The sequence below is a fragment of the Cuculus canorus genome, chromosome 1 (assembly GCF_017976375.1).
Source record: "Cuculus canorus isolate bCucCan1 chromosome 1, bCucCan1.pri, whole genome shotgun sequence".
NCBI classification, from domain to species: Eukaryota; Metazoa; Chordata; class Aves; order Cuculiformes; family Cuculidae; genus Cuculus; species Cuculus canorus.
This window is the reverse complement of record NC_071401.1, coordinates 49,462,790-49,481,654: the sequence shown is the minus strand read 5'-3', so window position 1 is coordinate 49,481,654 and position 18,865 is coordinate 49,462,790. Positions and strand designations below refer to the sequence as shown.

The window sequence follows — 18,865 nt, the reverse complement described above, 5'->3', positions numbered from 1 at the left end:
AAGAAGTTTCACTGGAATATTCTTTGGTGCTTTTATACTGAAATTTGTGTTTCCTGTTTAATGTGATGCTGGTCTTAACAAGTGATGTCAGCTTTAAAGTATGCCTGAAGAGCAGAATGAAGCATGGTGGTAAAACAATTTATGAAATGATGCATAAATAGCCTGTGCAGTTTCCCTGTGAGACTTGACAAAACATACTGGCTTCTATCCAGACATCAAAATGTAATTAAGTATGATTTGTTATGTATATTCATGGATTATTCACATCTGAATACTTTGCTTGCTTGAACCGCATTAGCGCATTTGGCCCCGATCTACAAAATATTTTAAGTGAAAAATCAAATTAGAGCTACTTTTCCTGGAGGAAATCAGTTTCTCTTTGTCTCTCCTTCTACAGATCTAGAGCAATTAATAGTTTGAGACACTGGATTAGTGTTAGACCATTAATCTAAATATTTAAAATAGTGACAGATGGTTCCAATGCAACACACAGTGTGATCCTGCAGGAAGGAGAGCCCGGCTACGGGAGCAATACCAATATTCCATATGTTCAGGTTGGTAGCGAACACTTTAAAGAGAAAATTATTTGGTTGCAACAGCCACAGAATCACCAAAATACCTACATAAACCAACAAGTTTTCAAACTAGTTCAAGAACCACCTTGTGCCAAATCTCTGCATTTTCAGGCCTGTGTCAGGACACTATTTTCAAACACACAGAAAAGTGACTCCACTGAAGCTCAATTTTCTCTTATTTGCAAAGATGAGAAATCACTCACCTTTAAACTCCTACCAGATTGGCCTTAACCTTTTCTGTGTTGATTTAAGTAAGTGGTAACTGCTGATTACTTCTAGTGAAAGAAGAGAGAAATACCCAAGCAGTAGCATTCTCCCTTGCACGGCTTTTCCCTCTCTTTCCCTGGTCCACGTATGTGTTGGTTTGTAAACGTCAGTATGGGTCAAATAACTTTTACAAGGTGTTAAGAAAAAACACAACCTCCATTGCACAGCCCAAACAATACAGATGTTCTCTTTGATTATATGGCTAACAAACACATTCCTACTGCTTCCTGTATCAAAGTATGCTTGCTTTAACATTTCCATGTACCGCAAACTCCCCCCCTCCTCTAAAACTTCATTTGTCACTTTATGGTGACTAATACCAAATTTGAGACACTTCTAGGCACATTTCCATGAAACTCCCTCTGTGTGGTAACTAACACAGTGGGAGGCCACTCAAGAGCAACACCAACATTAATTTTGCTGCTTGTCATATTCTGCTATCAAAGCATGAAGGATGTTTACAAATCTTATGAACCGTACACTCTGTTCAGTGGTACAGATATGGGGGAAGAATAGAGAAAGAAAAGGAAGAAAGCAGTAGGATTCAATCTAAAATAACAATAAATACAACTGATAAGGGTATTTATGTAGAAAGAAATGCATTTAGTCAGCGAGAGTGTTGTAACAAAATTTTAAGCAAATATAGAAAAAACTCATCCATTTCCAAAACGAGAAGTCATTCAAAATTACTTTCTTTTCGCCACTGAACTATCAAAATAATACAATCTAATTTTATTTATTTACTTATTTGAAAATGCTTAGCATCTTGTAACTATGGTAACATGCCTTGCTAAGTGCATCTTTGTTAACATCCCCTTGCTATGGCAATGCTTCCATCACCATCTGGCAGTGACAATTTTCTTGCTTGAGTGAAAATTCCTCCAAAGTATAAAAATCAGGCCATTTATATTTAGAGGGCTGACCGCCCCAGCTCCTATTGACTTGCAGAGTGCAAGTCACAACCTTCATAAATTCAGTCATGTGATTTTGATATTTTAATGAAAGGGATAAGCAGCAGTGTGGAAAATTGTAAAGTTATAAAGCTAATCAGTTGTCCTCTTGCCTTGGATAAAGAGGGTTATTTTTCAAACTTTTTCAAGGAGTGGTGTCTTAAAAACCACATACTCCATCTCACCTCCTTTGCTTCACATGAAATCAGTGGTATCAAGCAGATGGCAAAATGAACTTCGTTATTAATAAGGCAGTTTCCAAGAATATCACATGAAGACTGGGAAGCCTTTGGTTTCCATGGTAAATCATTTGACTCTGATACACTTAATAAATATGTTTAACATTCGAGACTCAGTGGGTCAAACAGAAATAATGTAATCACAGTTATCATGTCAAATAAATAGGTAAGGACTCAGAAGAAGAGTAAAATACCAAATACATACTAACAATTAATCAGGCTAGACAGATATAGAAGCAAGAGTCCTTTCAATCATGGGCCTCCCTTGTGTCTACATTTTGACAATTCAATAACTCTTCAGAATTCTTATCTAAAGCAGAAAATATAATTGCATCACAAGTATAAAATAAGCATTATTTTTCGGTTAGAAATAATATAGGTGCTGATAAAAATGTAATGAAACTTCTTCACCTATGGTTCTCTTTCACATATCTGGTTATTAAAAGTCAGATGATTGAGAAATTATTTATGTACTAGAAATGTTCTTCAAAATTACAAAAAAAACCCAGTCAAATAATCCTTCTGGTTTTGGGGGAGAATACAGGTAATCTTGTAAGTGATGACAAAGCTTAGAATACATTTTATACATGCTTATATATTTCTTGGGTGTACCTAAAGACTACAGGCCAGACATAATCATAGAACCGCTTTTTTCCAGATTACTCATCCAAACATTGCCCCTATTGATTTTTTCCTTTAGAGGTTCAGAGTATGCGACCCGAGTGTGCTGTTCTGCTCTGTGCCGCAAACATATCACAGGACCTTTTATATGCAAGAATTTACTTTCAATGTGTGTTCATACACAGGCAAATCACTACCTCAGAGTGATTTTGGTTTTTTTTCCTGAAAGTAAATGTTTGTAGAAGAAAAAAAAAGGAATTGAGAGTAGCAGCTTAGGTTGGCATTTGGAAATCATGGAGAGAACAGCACATAGATTGAAAAGAAACATTGTTGGGAAAAATGTATTGATGGTCACAATGGGAGAGCTGAGAAACTGCAGTAACTTAAATTCTAGGATGATTCTGTAGGGTTTGAATGCTTCATAGAACAGATATGTTTAACATATTTAACACACACATTTGACAAAAAATCTGAACATCCCCCTCCCCCCCCCAAATAATGAGTCCTATTCCGTATGGTATCAGATAAGTTATATTTCTCAAAGAGAGCTCCTTAAATTACCTTAGAGAAACAACTAAACATCTGGTTACCTTTAATGATTCAACATCTCTAAGGCCTGATGTCTCAATTCACCTCCTAAACAGCAATTTTCTAATTTATTGTGTGTGTGTGTTTGTTTGTATATTTGTTTAATATTACTGCAAGCTTTCTCTCCTTCACAACAGACTTTTCTTCACATTTTTTTCAAGCTGGTTGAAGAAATATGCTAGAATTTATTAAATATGAGACACATCCTTTTATGAAAGGATTGAAGAGAAGAATGTCCATTAAATACCTAGTATTATTTATTTAAAGGAGGTTAACATGTGTAAAACAACTCTGGAAAGGTTAGATTTTCTCTAAGGAAGACCATTATCAATTTCTGACCAGAAAATACAATGATAACGTGGAGTTCTTTAGGCAAAAGTATAAAGCCCAATGTTTCTGTTTTCTTCTTTACAAGGATAAAAACAATTTAACTTTTATTGAGATAATTAATCCTTCTTTGTGCTATGAACTTTTATAGAGTGCATAGTTCTTTTCACTGGGTAAAAACGTCATCTGTAAAAATGAGAAATGTTGCTTCTTCCAGTCTCTTTTATAGAGAAAATTTCATACATGTGTTTACTGTGTAGAAGGAATTTTCAAAAAGTCACATGAACAAAATCAGCAGAACTCTTAGAGATACAAATTTCTTGAACTGAGATGCGAAAGTAACAATTTACCACACTCCACCATAAGCACAGTATGAAGACAGGTATTGAGCTCTTCTGATGGCAGGGCCAGCCTCTCTACTGACCCTCGATAAATAGTCCATAGTCATTGCCTGTATCTTAGTGAGACAAAAGGGAGATGGGCTGTATCACCCTTAACACTCATCTCCAGCAATGCTGTGGAAGTCAGATATAGGTTCACAAAAGTCAGCAGTACTGTAACACAAAGGACGAAATGGCATGAAGACATGCGTCTTTTTGAGCAGCATTAGACTGGAATTCATTCTATAGATTGAAAGAATCATAGAATGTTTTGCGTATCACTGCATATGCACTACAGGCTTGCCTCACCTCAGCCTCGAGAAAGCTAATATTCTGGTAATTCTCCTTCCCTAGGAAGCAGAGGCATAAGAAGGCTGCTGCTGTTGTTTGGCTGGTGTCTATTTTTTCATACATCAAGTCCACAACTAACAGTTTTCTCTTCACAATACTTCCAGAATCTCCTCTCAGTGTTTAACAAAAGAAATCTCCTCTTTTACTGCTGCTAGTGAGAATTGTAAATAACTCAAAACAGGCAGAGAAAAATGGATGAATATATTTATAAACTTATTATAATAATTATAGGCTAAAAGATCAAAACCAGACGACACCAGAAATTATTTTAAAGGCAACAATCATTCTATTCATGGTAAAATAAACATAATATATTTGTCATAAAACAAGAAAATTATAAGCTATGGGTCAAAGAGAAGCCAACCAAAAGTATAGTGCAGCTGTGCCACAAACAGGCACGAATATAGAGCTGGTCTTAATCTGATTTGTTACACATGAATAGCAGTTTTCAGGTACTGAAACAATTCTAGCCATGACGTCTTTCTAATTTACATTGTAAAAATTCGGTATGACTGAAGAAGCAGAATGTTATTTTTTAAAATATATTAAACTTCATACTCTAAGTATCCATTCTCAAAATCTACCCTGCAGTATTCTGAAGCACTGCCTTTCATTATTTATAACAGAAAAATTACAAAAAATCTAGCAAATGGCAGAAAATATGCCCACATGCCTGCTACTAAGTATCTACTTATGTCCATAGGAAAGCTTTGCTTAAAAAGGTTGATTGTATTGTTAGCAAATTGCCGTACCTATTTCATCACATTAGGAAGGTTGTTGCCAGCTTCTTAGGAAATTGCCATATCTACTTCATCAGATTAAGAGGGTTATTGCCAACTTTGTTTTCAGGAAACCCAGCAAACACAAGACTGACATACTGCAACATATATTTTACATTCACAATTCAGCCAACACAGTTACTGAGGTCTTTGCTGCTAATCAGGATTTCTAGCTGCCGCAGGGATATCAAGGGCTCCCCAGGAGACCCCAGGTTCTACTATTCCTTTCCACTCCAGCTTGTAAGAGTCACTATCCCACACCCATTCCCACTGCATCCACAGCACCGAGACAAAGATAGTATGTACCAGTATGACATGGAGGTGATGGCCACTCCAATATAGGTCAAGAACACCTCTTGCAACCTTCTAGGCTGCATGGGGAGAAGGTGGCTATCACAGCCATAGCTTTTGTGATGGCTATGCAGACAAATCATGATAACATATAAAGAAAATAAAAAAAAAAAAAAAAGGAAAGCAGTCCCCCTCTACACCCATCTCAAGTAAAATTTGTAGTTACATATCACTTGGAAGCATTAAAGTGCCATTTTTCTTAACACCTTAGTAGCCCATGCACTTTCTATCAAATGGACAGCTCAGTTCAATGTGTCATGTCTATGCAACAAAGTTATCATGAAAATGAATGGTAATGTTATAAACCTAAGAATAAAAGCAATTAACTTGTTTTTCCAAATGCCAACAGTACAAAATCTTGACATCTTAATTAGTTCTCTATTATTTTACTCCTTATTTTTCTATAACATGTAGTCATTATCTAAATAAAATACACTTTGGGAACTCGTTTTCCAGCATGATGGAGTAGTTTGCCTCTATGTTGACAATGTGAGTTTACATTTTACTCTAGCCTGGGGAGAGAGGCTGAACTTCCTTTGAAATGGACCAAGCACAGATAGATTATTCAAATCCCTTTTGTTTCTAGTTTCACAGTAGAAAGAAAAGAATTATCCTGACCACAGGCATTGTGTCAGTCCATAAAAAACAAAAGCATACTGAGGATTAAAGTAATGTTATAATGGGTTCTTCTCTTCACAGGAAAAGAAAAAAAAGATTCTATTTTAGCGAGTATCAAATGGAGAAAGTTTGTTCTACATTTTCCATTTACTTTCTTGACACACAATCTGTACAGATCAGTTAATGTACTGGATCTGATTCATAATGTGCTCTTACCAAGAGAAGCGCAGATTCCCTACTCCTCTATTGAGGATTTACTAGGTTTTGTTCTTGTTTTCAGCTGAAATGGAAAAGCTCTCCCATCATCACGGCAAATATAAATGCAGTTTTTGTTTCATAATTATCACAGCTATTCAGAACTTGAATATATGACTTGTTTTTTGCTGTAGCTGTACTATGCAGATCTTAGAGGTGTCATAGAAACTAGCAATGATTCACTGGGCAGACATGTTCCTTCTCAGACAATAGTGAACCAACAACCCAGAACAACACTGAGAAAAAATGGTGTAATGAAGATGGTATCTTTCTTGAAATAAGTTTTTGACACATCATTCATTTTTCTCTGTTGCTCTTGACAATTTATATCCATAATCCTTGTGCTGCTGCTATCGTATTTTATATATCTGCCTAATAAAGACTGCTAATTTGTACCATTTTAATAAGGGAGCAGAATGGCGCCTTACAACAGGAAAAGAAACTCAAACCAAAACTAAATGATGTCTTCCAAATAACGTCTGTGCTTTTGGGTGAAATGTTCAAACACTACACCACATGGTACTTTTTAAAGTGCTGTCCTGGTCTTAGAAATAATACAATTCCTCTATCAGCAATCTTCCCCTTTATTTTATGAGAAAAATCCCTCTACCCTCCAAACAATGCATTTTACACAAGGCTGAGTACCGCCTCCCTATGCCACTTAAACTAATTAAGATTCTGCAACTAGAATTTAAGTTTACATTATTTTGATGAAACGACTCCAAAAAAAACAGGCACTTCTCTATGAGCTCTACAGTATTAGCTTCTCAAAAAGATAGTGTACTTTGTGCATGCAGCCAATTTTATTTTAAATAGAAGGATGATTACCCTTTCCCCATCACAGCTCTTTTCTCCAAAATAACAAATACAGTAAGTAGCCTGTTAAATATTTTAAAGGATAATGGATGACTAGGGGACTTAAGATGTCACAGTGGGATATAGAACTTGCTCAGTTAAAGTTCAGTCACACTGTGGCCAAGAGTGACCCACTACCTATGTGTCATACATCATATTTCATTTGTATTCTCTCTTAAAATGCTTCAGGCAATTAACTAACAAAAAAATGGGAAGATGTGTTTTTATAAAAAGCAGCAAATAGCAGTACAAGGCATCATCATATGATTGAGCATTCTGTGTCAAGACTGGTAAGTAGGGAGAGACAAAGGAGAAAGGGAAAATTACATACCACTATTAGTGTTTGTTGTAGTCGTCCCTCTTCTTCCACCCTACAAAACAAGATCCCATACAGCAAGCGTTATCTACCTACTAGGAAGCAGGAAGCAAAAAGACTGTCAATCACAGGGGCATTACATATAGTAAACTTCCACCCTTTCTCCCCCTTGTAGTCATTAAAAAATAGGAATCAATTTTGTAGAATTAGGACATACACTATTATAGAGAAAGTGAGTAAAATGTAAGATAAGGAAAGAGGGAGGAAGGTAGGATGGGAGAAAACAAGACTGTGACAAACACAATTACTAGCACGTAATTTTACAGTTTTGTATATCCTGTCTCCTCCCACCCTACAAAACAAGATTCCATACAACAAGCAGAAGTGGTAAGAAATTAAATCAGGAGATAGGCTCCTCTTAACTGTCAGTCAAAGGAACTCTTCAACCAAAATCATCCAGATTAAGCAATAATTCATGTTGATAAAGACAGTGGCAAGAACTGTATCAAGGATCAAATCTCAGCTTTGTATGTAGCAGACGTTGCTGCCTCAGTCGTTTGGTCTAGAAGATTAAAATGCTTCCAATGCACTGCTTATGAACAGGGAGCCATCTAAGGTTTTTCTGTACCCAATGGAGTATCTTCACAGCACTAAGCCATGTTTATTTTAAGTATAAATAAAAACTTTCACGGAATAAAACAGACATCTTCTTTATATGAGTGTGGTCTAGGTCAGGGAAGATGCAGGGCAGATCTGATGGCTCTTAAGAAAACCAAGAGGTATAGCAATTCGTATATAACACTGAAAAGTAAAGGAAAGAGACACATGCTACGCAAACAACTTCATCTGGAAGTAGCTGGTTCAGAAAAATAACGAAGTCTGACTTCAGCGAGGGGTTGTGTAAAAGCAAATAAGAGGGCTTAAAGAGACAGAAAATTTTGGAATATCCCGGTTTTGTAATACAGACTATCCTTTCCTTATTGACTGGCAGGTTGTATCTTGAATACACCAGGTACAGAAAGTTCTTGAGAAGAGTTTTTTTGATGATCTTAATGGAATGAGGAATTAACATCAAATACCTTCAGAGGTCACTTGATAACAAAACTATCCTAAAATAAGAAAGCTCAACAGATGTAAACCAGCTTCAATACTTAAAAATATAAAGAGAACTGATGCTGTAGTTATAAGACAAATATGATGAAATTACTACTGAACACGATGAGGTAGATGGGTCAATGCTGGTTGTCAATAAGCTGAAGAAGATTGAAAGAATATCTGCTGAAATACATAACTTGCTGCAAAAGGTTATTTCACTTTTTCTACACACACTTAAATCTAGAAGGCAACTAAGCCAAAAGGAGAGGAAAGGGAGAGTTAGATACTTATGTATGAACTGGTCAAATGTTACAACAGGTTAAGCTTTAGAAATGCAGTTTCCTGATACCTTAAACACATTTCTTGTAACTGGTAGTTCTGGATTATAAAAGAGCCATTCCTGAGAAAAACATAAATCAGTCCTCTATATCAGGTCATACAGGAGATACAGTTTATTCACTAAGTTATAGTAACAGAAATGTAATTAAGCTGTACATTTTGGAATAATTATTGCAGTATCGGGAAGCTTGCAAATTAGAGCGTGGTAATTTTTTTTAAAGAAAATATTTATAAAAAAAAATATCTACACCAGATGCAAAGGTTTGAACACGTGAAGGTTAAAATTCTTTAATTCCTTTGGAACTCTCCTTTAGAACAATATAATCAAGTTACAGAGAGTAGACAGAACAAGAGGGAACATCAGTATGATGGAAGAAGCAAAATCCAAGTAAAGACTGAAAATATTCATCTTCTATAGCCCATTTTTTTTTCAAGAGTAAACCCAACAGAAGTAAACTTTGAAGGCAAGTTGAAGACCAAATAAAAACAATAGATAAAAAAATAAACTCAGAGAAAGACAGTCTGTAAGAAAACAGAGACATTCTGTGAGTCCCAGAACAATTGTAATAGATTAAAAGCAAGATAAATTACCTATTTTCCTTGTTGCAGCTATGAAATAGTATAAAGTTCTGTTCTCAGGTAGCAAAGAAAATATATTTGCAGACAATGACATGTGAAGACAGCTAAGAAAAGCCACAAACCACAAGAGGACGAGAGAATCCATCATCACCAGATGACCCACTAGATAGGTTGGACAAGACAAATTGAATCCGATAGCTACTGTACACAGGCAATTGGTAGAGCTACCACACGCAGTAACCTCTGGCTTCCTAAATATGGCATTCATGGCTAGGTTATCTGAACCAGAGCATCAAACCATCTTAAGGTCAGTAAACACCTCTGCTCTTGTACCTACAGAAATGCTTTCCAGAGGAAAAAAAGATCTCAGGGAGAAATTCCAACAAGGAACATAACCAGGAACTGTGACACAAAGCTGTGTTTCTGGCTTTTTGGCAGTGGAGGTTGTTTTGACCCTATAGACACCTGGAGCTGCAGTCAAGTCTTGCTTACACACATCAGTCACTGAAGAGAGAGGATAGCAGGCTTGGAATTCCCATACACGTTCACACTTCCCTCCATCATGCACATTTGATTCAGTGGGAATATCCTAATATACCTAGAAGTCAGATTACAACATTGTTAAATGCAATTTGCTGTCAGATACTCAGTGCCCGCCCAGATTAATCACAGTAAAGCCTGATAGCACGCATAGTAGAGAATACTAAAGATGCCCAAATCTCACTGCACAGTGCAGGTATACAAGCATAATACTCTTAGGCCCATAAACTCTGCATTCAGTCATCTTCACTTCAAATAATTCATACCATTTTCTTGCCAAAACCGCTCTCATGGCCATGAAACCCAAAGAGAGCACAGTAAGAGATTTCTTTCAATTGTGGTGCCTGGAAGATCCTTTAGAATTAAAAGTTTGCCAAAAATTTATAGAAGCAATTCCTACAGTGCAAAATTTGTTCTTTGGCAAAAGTCACCAAAGCATTGATTTTAGTTAAATCTATTTTTACTGAAAAGAAATACAGAAATTTTTATCATTCATTCTCCTACAGAACAAAAATGTTTGATCCCAATGAGGTCTACTGAAGCTGCAGAAGTTTTCTGGGGAGTGATGAATTCCTTATACAGAAGATATAACGTGTTAGAAATATCTGGTGAAACACTGTACTCAATCAAAACCTAAATTGGCCAGTTTTTGGTGGAAAGTATCATATTTTAAAGGTTCTTGAGAGCTAATCTCAAAATCACTTGAAATATATATTTTTTTTTTCAGAAGAAAGCTCTCTCACTTGGGAGTTATCCTACAGCTCTGCAAAACAATTGTTTTATTGGCAAAGTTTTGTATCCATATAAATGTAATTATTTGAACAATATGTCCCACTGGTCTGAGTGGAAGACAGCCATAACACTGGATCAGAAGCAGGCAGTGCATAAAAAAAAAAAAAAAAAAAAGAAAAGCAACTATTTCTGCAAAAAGGGTCAGCCTTTTCAAGCTGGGACATGTTCTGTTTAGGAAATGGTGAATGTATTCAGAAAAAAAGACTAGGGAGTGAATGAGTATTTTAAAAGGGAATGACTAAATAATAAGACCAGCTACAAGAAGACCAGCTACAAAACCACCAGCTATTTGCAGTGGAGATTAAGGGCAGCTTTATCTATTGTAGAGAACACATCAGCTGCCAGAATACTTGGGCAGAGGTGAGAAGGATTTAAAAAAATGAGCTACCAAGGAATGATTTCATGATTTAACAAGACAAAAGCAGAAGTGAATTTCTTTTGCAGAGTTCAAAAAGAGATATACCCAACTATGTATGCAGTCTGTATTTTAGCATGGGCTGTAGCAGAAGACACCCGCCTAAAAATAACATTCAAATACTAGAACTCCTGGTTTCTCCTTAAGAAAAAATAAAGAGGAAAGAGAACAAAAAAAAGACACCCACTGAACCCTGGGGCACTAAGAAATATTATAAAGTGAGCAAATGAGACAGATACAACTAACTGCTTGTGGTCTTCCAGGATATCAGTGGTACTGGATACTTCTATGACAACACGCAGAGCTCAGAGCTGGTACAATGTAATTTTTCCGCTTCTCCAAGAGACAGAGGCAGTCTGTGACATGTGCGAACAATAACACTGACAAAGGTTTGCATATGTTTCTTTTTTCCCCTCAGCTGCCATTAAGCAATGTACAAAAGCGGATATACCTCATGCCTGAAGAGCCTATTGCCCTTTGGAAACAAAAGGGTTGGGCTCAGAAGCGTTAAGAGCCAGTGAGCTACGGTAGCACACAACAGGATTGTTTATACCTTCCCTTATTACATTTTCTTTGTGGTTCCTCCTTTCAGGTTGGTGGCGCTATATTGCTTATTGTATAGAAAGTTATTTTTGTGGGAGAGGAAGGCATATATGAAAGGAAAATTAAGGTGAAACCTGAAAAATAGCACTGACAATTTATTTGGGTGAGACTCACCTATCTCTGAAACATGAGTGTAAACAGCAGTATTCCAATCACCACACAACAATATCTTAGATGTTGGAGGTGGAAGAAAAGAAGAAAGGAAAGAATAAACTACTATCTATCTACTCTATCTACTCTATCATCATGATACTACTCTATCATCATGAGAGTATAGAGTTCAGTTTTCAGATTTTTTCCTCCTGTACAGATACTGCTCAAAGAAATGAAAAAGTACAAATCTACAATAAAGGTAAAATTCATTACATGAAGTAGACCAGACATTTTTCACACATTTCAGGTACGTATACAAATAACCTTCACAAGGCCACATAATTTTGTTTTTCTGGTCCTATTTTTAACTGTTTCCCTCATAGTGAAATAATGGTGAAAAGATTCCAGGTCAGGGATTTATTGTAATTAGGCTTACATACTAGCTAGCTCACTATAATGCATATACCAGAGCTTACATTGCTCTGAAGATATTTCATAATTGTTTAAGAAAGGTAACTAACCTACTCTGGCCCAACAGCCTTCATAGAATAACTAAAGTTATTAAATACACACTTAACAGCTCACAAATTGCAATATAATTAATAATTACTCTCCAGTCACAACAGTTAATCATTCACTGTACTGTAGACAGGCAACATATCAAGTAAATACCAGTATAAAGATGCAGCAGTAAAATTAAATGAGTTTATTTTCTTTATAAATCAGCACCTTTTGCTATCCCAAGTTTGCTTCATAAACAATTAGAGTTTGACAATAGTATGTTTATTATTTTAAGTCATCAGCATATAAAGAATATTACCTTCAGGGTGCCTTGGGGAAGGGAAGAAGATAACATGTATTCCCTGGGATATAAACACTGTAGTTAAGTGCAGGTCTGATGGGATATGATTATAAGCAACACCAGAAACCCAGGAAAAAAATGTTATTTATATTACTCTACCAGGCTGATTCAAGACCTACTAGAATAATATCATATCAACAACTGACTTCTTTTATATTTGTCTACTTAAAATACTGCTGCATTGACACCTTTGAGAGAGATGTTTCCTTAAGGAAGGATGTCATTCCTCAGTTGTGCGAAAGCTAAAGCATGCAAATCAACTCAGCTCTCAGTTTTTACAACACACAGTGTCTTTCTGGACTATAACGAAGCCTCTGAGGCAGTACTGCAGCATAATTAACAGGTGTAACTATACAATCTGAGCAAAGCTATTCAGTTGTGGCTGATTATCCATCATATCTTTGAAAAGCCTGCTCTCTTCTTTAATTCTCCTCATAATAAAGATAGTTCTTTGTAATATTTTGTGTTGCTGGCCATACAAATATACTTTTTTTTTTTGTTTGAGAATACACAATGAATGATACATTTTCTAATGTAAAGCAGTAATCTGAGTGTGAATTTGATACTAAAAACATCCCAAACCTTAGGGAATAGAATACAATGGCCATCAGGAAAGACACAAGAGAAAATCCCATAGAAAACATATATGCAAATGCTTTTATAAAAGAAAAGAGCAGGAACATGTGATGAGAAGAAAAAGCTCTATATGTAGGTTTTACATAAAAGTCAAGAGTGGCAATGAGAAGATATCTAACCTGGAGGAAGAAGCATAATGCCCTACCGCAAAAGTTGAAGTCCCTATGAACGGAGTGAGGAAATATACTTGGGGGAGAGAGAAAGAACTTTATGAAGGGGTGGAAAAGAATTTGAAGCAGATTGGACAACAGAATAAAAGACAGTGTGTGAGTGTCAGGGAAAGATTGGCATTAAAAGAAATCAAAATAGAAAATAATTAACAGAGGAGGGAAGTAGACATTAAAAAGAGCTGAAAATAGATTTTAAGTGAGTATAATTAGGCTTTAAAAATACATGAAAGAAACATTTACTTACGAAGTAGAGCACAGGTAGATAAATGATATTTCAACAACTTTCTAGAAATCTTGGCATTCCTGTAGGTCTCAACAGCACACTATTCTGGCTGCCTAAAGTAGTTTTTAGAACCTATAAAAATTATACAATACATCTATGTGTTTAGACACAGCATTTAAATGCCTAAGGCTGTACAACCGCGTTTGAGTACTGAGGTCATTTTATGTGCTATGATGATCCCCTCTAAGATGTGACAACTGGGCTGTTTTTACAACTTGTACCCCTCCAAGCATTAGAATAGGAGCCTGAACTAAGTGACTGACATCAGTTGTAGAAGTGTTGATTATATCCCCTCAGTGCATTGCTTTTAACTTTTTCTTTAAAAAATATTATGTGCTACAGCAATAAGAACACATTATGCTGGGCTTTAACAGCTTGAATCCAAGGCTGGCATTTTGTCCAGTCTGCATGTTAGGCAGCTGTCGAGTGGTACCTAACTTGCATCAGCAGTTATTATGGGTCCAGCACATTGTATTGAATGACATATGTCTTGTTTATTTCGTAATCTATTTATTTTTTTAAGTCTTGGTTCTTTTGCTGAAAAAATCTCAAAATAGGCTCAAAAGGTGGAAAAATAAACTGCATGTTCTATGGAAAATGAAGTACCTACCAGTCTCCTATACATTTTAAAGCCCCTTCTTTTTACAGCGAGTGTGACTCACCCTTTGTAAGTTGGAACTTGCTATGTAGGGTCAGTGATTACAGACTACATTTTGTGCATATACACTTGCTCCTACCATAGTACTTCCAATGAGTTAATAAATGAATACTAAGCTATCTCCTCTATATGCTAGCCTCAGAAAGGGCCATTAAGGAATGACTTTAGATAATTTTTCTAATTGCCTGGCTTCAATTCAGGTACCTATGAAAGGCTTTCCAAAATGCTCAGCAACTGACATATTCAGCGTATTCAAAAAAGCTGATGTCTTATTTTGACAGCTAGATAAGACTGGAGTATCTTGCTGGTGGTTTAGAACAAGAAAAAGTCTGATTCAGGAAACCAAATCTTCTTCCACACGAAGTGAAGAATACCTTAATGGTACTGGAGTCAGTTTGAACCTTAAATATACTTTCCAGCAGGATGTCCAGGTCTGCAAACATGTTAAGTGGAAAAAGATAAAGCTTGTCACATGCCTTCTTGACTTTTGTGAAATAATAAGGAAGACCAGTATAAAACATAATAAAATTAAGATACAAGTCAAGAATCTGCTCGCTTCGATGTCCTCTGAGCTATTAACAAAGAAAGTATATTTACAAAGGGAATAAAACACGATAGTTCTTCCTATGTACAACAGAAGGCTCGTCTGGGTTAAACACTTTATTAGCCTAGGCTGACTGAAGATTTTAATTTCCTAACCAGCTGTCTTTCAGAATGAAATAATTTAATCCGGCTTCTCATTCCACTACTGAACTTTTAACAGTTTTCAGGTCCAGTGTTCACAAAAGAATTTGAATGGATTTCCACCTCAAAGAGTCTCAGAGTTTTTATACAGGTAAAGCAAACACAACAAGATTTGATTTCACATCAGTCAACACAGTAATCCTATATATCACAGACTTGCTGCAGCAAAGGTAGGCTATCCATATTCCCACAAATGAACCCCTGCTCTGTAACACTGTTCCCTCAAAACCTGCCCATCATTACACAACAGGTGGTATCTGTAAGCACCCAAGAATAAAAGAGCTCAGCACGTCCACATGTGTGAGTAGGAGACTTCTCTCCTACTTTTCACATATTAACATTGTTTATATACTAGGGAATACTAACAGAGAAACAGAGGACAGGCATTTTTTAGGTATTACAATGAGATTCATTTCTGATGTCTTCAGCGGCTGACAGACAGGGAAATCCCAGGCTATATAACCCATAGCCTCCTTCAGATTTCTGCAGGTGACTGATAGTCAATCAGTCAGGGAAAAATCCACTACTCTGCTCGAAAGTTCAGGTTTCTGATGTTATACCAATAACATTTTGGAATATTCTGACTGTGGCAAGAACTCAAAATTGGATTTAATCTAGCATTATGCAATCACCAGAGGGGAAAATTAACCCCTGAACAATGACAATATCATGCAGTTCAAGAGGAGCAGCACTGGGCACAGCCTGGAGGGAGATACGTGGTTCTTAGTTCAGGGAGTCATATCCTGCAAACTGAAGAGCTCCATGCAAAGATTGAAGGACTCTCATAATTTCCCAAGATAACATGAGTTGTTTAAGTACAATTTAATGAAACCTCTGAGAGCGTTAACTGGTTTAGAATGTAACATCACAAGTTCTGTTTTAACATTTGCATCCAAAACGATGGAAAGTAACCTGGAAAAAAAACTATACCACTCAAAAGGGGAAATGCTTAATTTAATAACATTGACATGTCAGTCACATGAGCTGAAATGTTTTAGCTAAAAAATCAGAAGACAAATGTCTTCCAGTTTATAGGTAATCAAAAACAAAAGATAAGTATTGTGCAAATAAATACAAATGAACACTTTTCTTTGACTGATTTTATTGTAGTCAACCAATTACACACACACCTATAGGAACTAAGGATTTATTTTCGTAGCATGAAGGCACATGACAATCAACACTTCCACTTAGGAGAAGAGTAACATAATCACTGAAGAACAGCTGAGAATTTTAGCTAACATCTTACATGCCAAATCTCACCACCACTCCTGATGATTCAAAGGAACTTCTGTACTTAGACATATGCAAGGATTTATACTAGGATATAGGTTGCTGTAGGTTCACATTACAAATCACTGCATGGATGGATATTCAGTATGTATCATCACGGTTAACATGTAATTATTAAGAAAATCAAAAGGCACAGTTATGAAAAAGACTGCATCCAAATTTTAGGGATTTAATTATACTCAATAGCAAATTTAAGATGATAATTGAACTAGATTTTTTTCCAGCAGCATTTCAGCTTAATCACAACAAGCCACAGCTTCAGCATGTTCTCTTGATTTAAGCGCTTTTCATAAAGTAGTGTAAAATTTTATTAAATTATTCTGTTATAAACAATTATCCTTGGCTCTGGAAAACAGAAAGCTTCCAAATCTTCTACCCAGTTAGTAATTTCTCAGTATGTTCTGTATGAAATTAAAGTTTCCAAATTTGATTGACACTTTCTCACACTGCTGAGAAATTCTTTGATAACTATTAAGGATAAAGAGGCTCACTTAAAAAAAAAATAAAAAAAAGAAAGCAATAAGATATTCCTCTTCCCACAGAAAATGCCCTTTTTATCTGGCAGCAGGAAGACTGACAAATCAGCTGTTTGTGAATTGAGACGAGGAAATCAGCTGTTATTGACATAGATGGACTATGCTGCCACACTTCAAGGAGGCTGTGTCCAAGAACTCCAAACCTTCCGGACACAGTGTCCTCACTTGGGATCAACTCAGCCCACTGTGAAACTACCATGTTAAGTCACTTGAAGCATGTGGATACAACTTCTTCAGCCTTATAAAGCCTCTTGCATGGTATTTCTTATATGGAAGCCAGTAGGATTTCAACAGCTTGTCAGATAGTATTTCTTTTTTTTATATACAATTAGGAGAACTTGTATATGAAGAATTTGACTACTGGCAATGTTTTTCACTGTGATAAGCATTCTTTACAGAGCAATACCAAGAAGTATTCGCAAAATGTTTTCTTCTGTATATACAGCTTAAGCTTTAATAATTGCCTTCTCCATTACTTTTTGGGTTTGAGTTCCTCCTAGCAGGATATTCTCCTTAAGAAAATCTCCTAAAATGAAAACTGGGATCGATACCTGCTTATGTTTTCATTTAAAGTACCTTTCAATCCCACCAGCAAAAAATCCCCACTAAACAAAATCCAAGAGAGTAGCTTACTTTTTTATATAATTATGGAAAGCAAAAATACAAGGTCTCTAATGAAGGTATAAAAATACATATTTTTGCAATAGAATGAAGACTCCAAACCTTGGCACGAACCCACTTCCTTGCAGCTGGGGTGACCACTGTCTAGAACCACCTTCACAGTAAAAAGCACCTGTGTGGGCTGTGTCCCTGTGTCCTCCAGAGCTTCAGTAGTTGCTTGACCATATGTCTAGGGTTTAGCCTACCCTGCATTTTGCCCTGACGCTGCTTAAGGTCATGCAGTGAACCAGCAAATGGCACTTGGACACCAGAAATGGACTCACCAAATCTGGGGACTTGGCCACAGCTGTCCTGCACATCATTATCAGATTTCCCCACTCTACGGGGATGAAGAGTTACCAGAGATGCAGGAATCGTATCTTTGTTAACAAGTATTTGTTGATTGCCAACAAATACAAGACAAAGAACTCATTAAAGCTCTGTACTCAGTTTTCACAGAACTTTTTGTGATAGGGTGAGGATATGACTGTTGTCCTTCTTGCCATTTTCATAATCCCCTTGTCTTTCATCCTTCTGCCTTCTTATAACTTTTCCATCTTATTTTTAAGCTCTAAAACCTACTTCTTGTTCCCCCTTCCCCCCTCTCACAGTTGTGTTTTTTTCAGTCTCTAAATCTCTCACAGAGACTAGAGACGAGAAGGCAAATCTGAAGATGCCCAGCAACCTCAGTCAAAACTGCAGCACTACATTGCCACCTTTTCCAAAGAAAAAAAAAGACTTTGCAGAGGATATACATGTTTAAGCAAAATATGTAAGATACATACCACTGCAGAGACAGCACAAATATTTCAAAACTATAAGATCTTTTAAAGTTTCTTTCAGCATAAAATTAAAACAGAATTTTCTAAAGAAAGTATGAATGCAAATTATAGAGGAGAAAATGAATTGTGGCAGGAAAAAAAAACAGCCTTCAAATATCAGACTAGTGATATTGCATAACATTTTGCTCAGAAGAGCAGTGGTGCAGAAGAAAATATACCAGTTTCTGATGTGGAACAATTTAAAAAATGGATAGCTATGCTGTCTGTAATAATAAGGTCCCTCAGACATTGTATTCTCAAATTCCTTACAGCT

The 18,865-nt window shown here is 36.2% G+C and overlaps 1 protein-coding gene across 4 annotated transcripts in view; it reads right to left on the bottom strand.

The window, feature by feature from the left end:
* Nucleotides 1–18,865, bottom strand: part of FGF14 (fibroblast growth factor 14) — a 402,889-nt gene that overhangs the window by 168,785 nt on the left and 215,239 nt on the right. The window contains exon 2 of one of the 4 annotated variants that reach the window (XM_054082930.1): nucleotides 7,488–7,527. The exons of the other annotated variants lie outside the window; for them this stretch is intronic. Within the exon in view, the coding sequence (XP_053938905.1) occupies nucleotides 7,488–7,527 (40 nt within the window). The remainder of the gene's footprint in view (nucleotides 1–7,487; nucleotides 7,528–18,865) is intronic. 4 annotated transcript variants of the gene reach the window in all.